Source organism: Primulina tabacum, chromosome 1 (assembly GCF_025594145.1).
Source record: "Primulina tabacum isolate GXHZ01 chromosome 1, ASM2559414v2, whole genome shotgun sequence".
NCBI lineage: Eukaryota > Viridiplantae > Streptophyta > Magnoliopsida > Lamiales > Gesneriaceae > Primulina > Primulina tabacum.
Genome location: NC_134550.1, coordinates 9166967 through 9174733, shown reverse-complemented (window position 1 = coordinate 9174733; position 7767 = coordinate 9166967). Strand labels below are relative to the sequence as shown.

Here is a 7767-nt window from a genome sequence, read left to right as displayed (position 1 = left end):
GCGGACAGAGGATACATCCTTGCCTCAACTCACTGTTATTCGTTGCTGCACGTTATTCAGAGTACTGATAGAATTGAGAAGAATTTGATGGAGGAGTATTGAGATCATTGTCTCTCCATGTATCTATTTTTAAATTTGGATTGAAAATGAAGTAAAAGTGGAATAAATCTTTAATTTTCAGAATTAAAAGTGAAAGTAATTGTGAATTTTTAAAGGTGTGATTAGGTTAATTTATTAGAGTAAGCTTGGATTTTGAAAACATGGTCTTTTGCAATATTTAAGATATTTTTCTTAAAAAAAATTAAGATTTATTTTTCAACTTTTTGAATGTTTAAAATTTTTAATTGTTTTTTATATGATGTACAAATGCAATGGCAAGATCATCTCGATCATTCATTTAATTTTTTTTAAAACTATATTTTTTTAAAAAAAATTCAACTTCCAGATTTGAAACTTAATATATATATATATATATAAACAAGAGTGGGCTGAAGCAGCGCGGGCGAAGAATTGCAAGTCTTCCTCATCCCTTGGTATTATCTAACAATCGAAGTTCATAGTTTTGAGAAACGATAACGAATCTGAAGTAGTTAATAACGAGAATCAGCGTACTTGATTTCAAAGTTTATTAGTCAGTCCTGGGAGATAATTCTCCGTTGATTGAGAAGCCGACCCCCACATCAACCTACTCTCTACCAGTTTCACTCAACTATTGTATCTGTTAGATGTGTCTTAACTCTTAATAGAGTCTAATATAGATTGAACATTGGTCATGTTATTGACACTCACTTGATTATACAGTTACAAAGATTTTATAATTTGAAAAAAAGATAAGAATTCACAAATTCAAGAACCCAAACAAATATCTCAGGATGTGATACTTAAACTATACTCAATCTATAAAAACATACTGCAGGAACAAACTTTAAATCATCATTTCTTTGAAGCAATGTTCTTCTCCGAGAGACTATTTTAGCCAAGGCCTCTAACATACTGATCAACATTTGTATTAAATAGCTCACATCTGAAACAGACAAGATAGGAAACCAAATTAGCACCCAAGTCTCACGATTGAAAATCCTATAACTTGGTTAGTTAATATTATCATGAAATAATAGAAGAATATTCGCAAATTTGTTATCCCGCATGCCTAGACTCTGCTTAAAGCTTAAAGTTTGGCATGCAGGTTCACTAGCAACTCAATAAATTGCCCGAGGAAACTGTGATAACAGCATCATCTTCGCAACTTAAAATAAGTAAAGGAAATAAATCGAGATACAAGAACCCAAATCAAATAAGCCCTTCATGCTAATTTCTCGTATATATTTCCAATAATATATTAATGACGAGTTTAGTTACATAAGCACATAGTTTAAAAAAGCAGATGAAGTTTTATACAGTCATTGCAGTTAAAAAAAACTTCCTACTTTAATTTTTTAAAGAAATCTGTGGCATAAGCCTTAATTTTTTTCTTTTTGTTGAGAGTATTAAATTTTAAATGCCAAACAAAACATCAACTTATAAAAAAACAATTTTAATTAGGGTTAATTGCATACTCTACCATTGTGAAATCACGAGATTGCTAAAAGTCCTCATAAAAAAAATGATTTAACTCCCTTGTTTCAAACATGGTTTTTAGCAATCTCGTGCATTCACATAGGTAGTGTATGTGATTAAACCTTTTATTTAAAAGTTGCTCCATTCAAAAACACTTTTGAATGAATGTATAACCTCACATCAACATTCCCGTAAACATAAAGAAGCAATTCATATTTCAAATGGTACTAGAAAGGGTTCGATATTTCAACTAATCGAGGCACAGGAATTCCAAGACAGCTTTACCTAATGGGATCCCCAGGTGAATAAAGCGGATTCTTGACAACATACTCCACATACAAGTTATAGATGTACTTCATAGCGTCTGTCAGATCACTGATCCATGGGTGGGTAACAAGAATGATCTGCAAAACAACCCCAAGCTGAAAGAAGAACAAATGGTGGCAATCATATAGATTATAGCCCCACTTTGAAATTGTTCATGGTCCATCATAAATGAATTTCTATCTAATCTAATGCATCAATATATGGGATACATGCTGCTAATTAGGTCCTCAGTTTGTGCATAAAAAAATAAATTAAACATAGGAACTCAAGAATAAGATTTCTGTTTTCATCAAGGAACTTAATTTTAGGATACCATGGATGTATAACCAAGGTCTGCTCTAAAGCAAGATTCCATTAATTAACCCACTTTCAGCAGTGTCTTGAAGCACATTACCTATATCTTAAGATTGCAACAAGTGAAAAAATAAGCAAGACAGAAATGTTGATTTTTATGCTAACAACCCGCAAGCAAAAATTCGATTTGATAAATGCAGTTTAGAGAACACCGCAAATCTAAAACTTGCATCCATATGGATCTTATCTCACAGTGAACCTAATCCCCACATCAACCACTTTCAGCATCAATCCGTTTATAATCGATAACATTTCGTGCTACTAACATAGTATACCAAAAACCAAAGACTGAAACTTTAATACAAACATCTCAACTAACCTTAATTCCAGATGGGCTCTCAATAAAGCTTAGTTTATAGGAATTCGTACTAAAGCTGTGAAATGAACAACCTTGCCCAGGCAGTTGTGGCACCCCAAGATTACCTTTTTCAGCACTGCCCATCAAGCAGAAATATTTTTTCAGACTAAAACGAATTACTAACTAATTGAAAGAAATCATAGATTCCCATAACAAAAACAACCAAAAGGAATGAACTATCGGGTCAAAACACGAAATTTTAGCAGGGGAATCAAATCGAACACCTTGTGGGATCCATCTTCGCGGTCAAAGATTTGAGTGAGAAGAGGAGACCAAACATGAGCTTTTGATCTTGCAGTGGACTCAGGGTTTTGAGGGGTCGATTCCATTTTCTGTAAAGCAAGCATACTCCGTTTCTATTGAATAAGTAAAGCATGTGGGAATTGTTCCCAGATGCTGTGGGTACCGGAGGAGATGGACTGATTTCTGAACCTCCAAAGAATTGCATTGTTCTTCCAAATTTCAAAATCCCTCTAGCAAATTACAACTTGCCGGAGACAAGTGATCTCTCGAGGAGTTTTTTTTTTTTTTTTAAAAAAATTATTATTATTGGGTTGAAAATGGAAATCTGAATCAACCGATTAAATCCTGGACCAGGCTAATGCGATTTTTCGCTTTGTGCTCGTTCCATTTTTATATGCTACCATTCGGTTCGTGAGATAAGAGATGATAAATTATCATATATTGATAATATAACTATTTTTAACTTAAATTATTATAAGATATTCATAATAAAAAGTAATATTTTTTCATGGATGACCTAAATAAGATATATGTCTCACAAAATACGATCTATGAGACCGTCTCACACAAATTTTTGTCTTGTCGTAGAATTCGTGGCAACCTCATAGATGAATGAGACAAGGACGTAAAGCTCCATCACTTGCACTAAACTCAGTTTTTTGTGTGTCGATTTTAAATTTTGTTTCTGTTTCTGCTCAATTTAATTAAATTTTAAAAATTCGTTTCACGTTAATTCTGATTCTCAAAAAATATTATGGTATTTTGATTAAAATATATGAAAAGTTTTATAGACACTCTTTTCTCAATAGATCCATCTAATACAAAATTACTCTTTAAATTCATATACATTGTCAAACTTTATCTTTTGTAAACACTTCAATAAGTTGATAATACAATTTTTAATATTTTATTAAAATTTGTGTTAAGATCAGTTATTTATATAATATTTTTTAAAATCAAATTTTAATTTTAGATTAAAAAATTTGGAAGTTAAACCGAAATCATTCGTAAACTGAATGGAAATCAGAGCCGGTTTCATCAGGTGCGCTCTCTCTGTTTCTTCCATCCAATGATTTCATTTATTATCTCTTTCTTATTAACACTAAATTTTATATTTATAGTAAACAATATTTTTAAAAAACATGGTAAATCATAACTATATACTAAATAATAGAGTAAAGAGCTAGTAAAAATTAAGATTTGTAAATTATTATAATTAACTATTCTTTTACCTCTGATTAGATTACTTTTATAATAAATTATTAAAAAAATTAAAAATATATGTCAATTTAAATTATGAAACTTATTGCTAGCTAGTAGTAAATAAAAGCCAATTGAATATTGATTCAAAAGAACTCAAAAGTAAATAAAAGCCAATTGAATATTGCTAGCTAGTAGTAAATAAAAGCCAATTGAATATTGAAACTTATTGCTAGCTAGTAGTCTAATTGATCAGCCATCTCCTCCGCCACTTTAAAGGTGGTTGTCGCGGTGGCTGGAGGAACACTATGGCAGCGACGGTCGGCAATCGATGACCTCTTGTAAACAATGATCTGCTAGACGAGTCGATCGAGTTATCACCATCTTAAAACCCTTCGAATGTATCATCATGATCATTCATGAAATCACTCCGAATCATAATATAAACTATATCTCTCGTCCTCATCACCGCCGCCCACCACCTCCTCCTCAGCCGCCCTCACCATCTCTGTGTCCACTTCATCTCGAGCGGCAGCTTCTTCTTCCATTGACGGAGGACTCCGAGAAAAACTAGAACAAGAGGCAGGTGGTGAGGAAGTTAGTGGACCCCTAGGAATCAAAGGTGTTTTGCTTCTATCAGTGGCGGCGGCTGGAGAGAGCTTGTTCCGGGTAATTCCGGCGAGGGAGTTCCGGTGAGTTGGCCGTGGATGTGTGTGCTCGCCGGTGTAAGACACCACGAAAATCATCGGGTCGTTTGGACTACGCTCCACCTGTTTCCTCGCCCCGCAACCTTTTGATGTGCTACACCTATAGTAATTTCTGTTTGGAAATCTAAAAGTTAATTTTGTTTTTCGAAATCTATTATATTCCCTCAATTTTCCAAATTTATAATTTGTAATCATTATTCTCAATCCGGCGAAATAATACTATTTTCTATTCCGAATAATTTATCATAAAATTTTTCTAGATTTGTTTTAATAATTGTTTCTATTTGAATATTAGATTATATTGCAATTAATTAATACTAGTGTTCTTTTACATGTGTTAAGTAGTTGAAATATTTATCTAAATATGATAATTTTTATTAAGATTGATGAACTATCTAAATTTTAAAAATTTAGCTAAAGATACAATCGAATTTAAAAAAATAGATAAATAAATTATTTAAGATATCAAAAATAATATTTTAGGGAAGAATATATCTATGTGAATCCGTGTAACAGGTCTCTATTCATGATACTGGTCGATCTATATTTATCATTAAAAATAATATAAAAAATCCACAACAAGAAACAAAAAAAGAAGGCAAAAAGGCGAAACCTGGGATATGAGGAACCTTTAATTGGCTTTTGGCCGTATTTTCGCCATGCCCACAAATCAGAGGAGATTTCCCCCTCTCTCATTTCACGAACCATTTTCATTTCCTGGTTTTTTCTGCTCCGATTTCATACCCATGAATCATGATTTTAAAATGTTCGTATAAAAACACAATCTCTAGTTCTTGTGAGTTTAAACAGTGCAGAAATTCGAGACAAAAGTATACCTTCTCCTAGGTCGATTAGACTGAGAACTACTTGCTGCCAGAAAACTGAGGGAAGAAGAACCAAAAATGGGATTCTTGAACTGTAAATTTTCTTGCCTTTGCATGTTCATCTGAGATTCCTGCTGAAGGCTCTGGAAATCATTGTCCCCCGGAAAATAAACTGCATTCGCTGCGGCGGGCGGTGATTGATCTGCGCAGAACTCCCTGTATATTTCATGCAAGCCCTGAAACGGGTTGACCATTTGATCATCTATAAAACCTGGGTTTTCATCTCCATGTAAGAGCGGGGGAGAAGTACTGATAGGAGAATGGTTGTCTGTAACGGTGCTGGGGGCGGCGCAGCCTCTCACCACCGCATGCAAATCCCAGTCATCATCATCCATCGGAATCAATACAACAAACAACAAATTCAGTTATTTCTATCTCTAAACTTTTTGAGCATATTATGCAAGGCACTCAAGTTGGATTAAGGATCAGCGCTGACTTTTGAAGTAATCATAGATCGTTGATATGTTTGTAATACTCTGTGATATTTATCTGATATTATATATATTTTATAGGTGTGACATGTATGTATATATGTGATTGAGATACTGTAAGGTAGCATCCGTATACCCGAATATTATATATACTAGCGATTAAAATAGACATATCACATATACATAATATATTTATTATAAAAATAGTTTTTTAATAATAAAATTTTAGTAACTTTTTTAAAAAATTAAAATTGAAATAATTAAAAGAGGATAAATAAAAAGAATTTATGAGAAGTTTTGAAAATTGAAAAATTACAATACTATACTAAAAATCATCTTTGATATTTTTAAGTGAACTTCCAAAACCAACCCTAGAATAAAAACGATAAAAAAATAATTCATGAAAAATATTACTTTTCATGCTAAGAGTATTATTTTTTATTGTGAATATCGATAGGGTTGACTCGTCTCACAGATAAAAATTCGTGAGATCGTCTCACAAAAGACATACTCTTTTATAATTAATAAATGTTTGGAAATAAGGGATTATTTTGTGGGCCCTATCAGCACTCTCCATGGTGAAAAGCAAGTGGGGGTTCTAGGTTTATTGGTTTGGTTGCATCTTTAACATTGACTTTGGAAATAAGTCAAAGTCAATGGCCTTTTTTGCCTACAAAATGGGCAAAAATATGGCCTTTCTCTCTCTCTGGAAGGTGCCCGTCTTTTCACAACGTGACACATTTCATTTTGGCCAATTAGACGAAAAATTTGCATGAGATGATCTCACAAGTTGTATCTTGTGAGATAGAAATCTTATTTGGATCATCCATGAAAAAATATTATTTTTTATGCTAAGAGTATTATTTTTTATTGTGAATATCGGTAGAGCTGACCCGTCTCACAGATAAAGATTCGTGAGACCATCTCACAAGATATTTACTTTTAAAATTAATTGGATGCCAAGTTTTGATGGTTAAATTTAGTCCCACTTAACAAATGGTGTATATTTTTATTTTAGTTTCATTCTTAAATATTTATATTTTTTCTTTAAAAATATATTTATATCATAAATGTTTCATATTCGAATATTTTAACAACAATGCCAAACTTTATTGATACCCATAGATGAGCCTGTTACCTCTGGTCCATCTCTAGCCCAAATAGAAGACAGGCTCATTAAGGACCCATGTATTCTCCTATAAATACCAGGTTTGAGTGTTTAGTTGATTGATTTAATATATTATTTTTCAGGAGCGCCCTTATCTGCTCCCCTTATATTCTCAGTCTCTGACATGAGCGTTGGAGGGGCTACCCCAGGACACCCTCCTGGCCCCACTTCTAACGGTCTTATTCGTGATTTCAGGCTCAGGGCAATTTCGAAACCTGCGTCTGGATTAGTGAAACTCGCTGGAATCAGACCCTAAATTTCCGTGAGTATCACTTATAATTTATAAGAGTTAATTGCATCTCACGTCCACATTTAATGCCATCTCATGTCCATGTGGAATTCTAAAAGAATATCAAGCATATTTATCTCTATGTTAAAAAAACTCGGTCACATATACTCTATTTGTAAGAAATTTTGTGTCTGATTTTTAAAAACATGTGGTTTAAATTAATTTTAATTTTATATAATTGTTTATTCGTTTTTAAAAAATTTTATAGGTTGCTGATGCATACAATTTGCCACAATTTATATTAATATT

General features: G+C 32.7%; 1 protein-coding gene and 1 pseudogene across 1 annotated transcript; both read right to left on the bottom strand.

Annotated features, from left to right (window-relative positions):
- Positions 1 to 755: 755 nt before the first annotated feature.
- Positions 756 to 3178, bottom strand: LOC142517757 (uncharacterized). The gene is made up of 4 exons (XM_075620186.1): positions 2821 to 3178; positions 2558 to 2672; positions 1843 to 1961; positions 756 to 1024 (listed from the first exon to the last, which is right to left on the bottom strand). The coding sequence occupies exons 1-4, from the start codon at positions 3042 to 3044 to the stop codon at positions 973 to 975; spliced, it is 510 nt and encodes a 169-aa protein (XP_075476301.1). The 5' UTR covers positions 3045 to 3178; the 3' UTR covers positions 756 to 972.
- A 1107-nt stretch (positions 3179 to 4285) lies between these two features.
- On the bottom strand, positions 4286 to 6084 carry LOC142517756 (WRKY transcription factor 22-like; annotated as a pseudogene).
- Between the last annotated feature and the right edge of the window lie 1683 nt (positions 6085 to 7767).

Bases quoted from the DNA above. Each gene is read 5' to 3' on its own strand.
- LOC142517757 (XM_075620186.1), bottom strand. From the start codon at position 3,044: ATGCAATTCTTTGGAGGTTCAGAAATCAGTCCATCTCCTCCGGTACCC. The intron at 2,673-2,820 runs GTGTTCGATTTG...CTTGATGGGCAG, and splicing joins GCGAAGATGGATCCCACAAG to TGCTGAAAAAGGTAATCTTG. The intron at 1,025-1,842 runs GTAAAGCTGTCT...TGTCTGTTTCAG, and splicing joins TCACCTGGGGATCCCATTAG to ATGTGAGCTATTTAATACAA.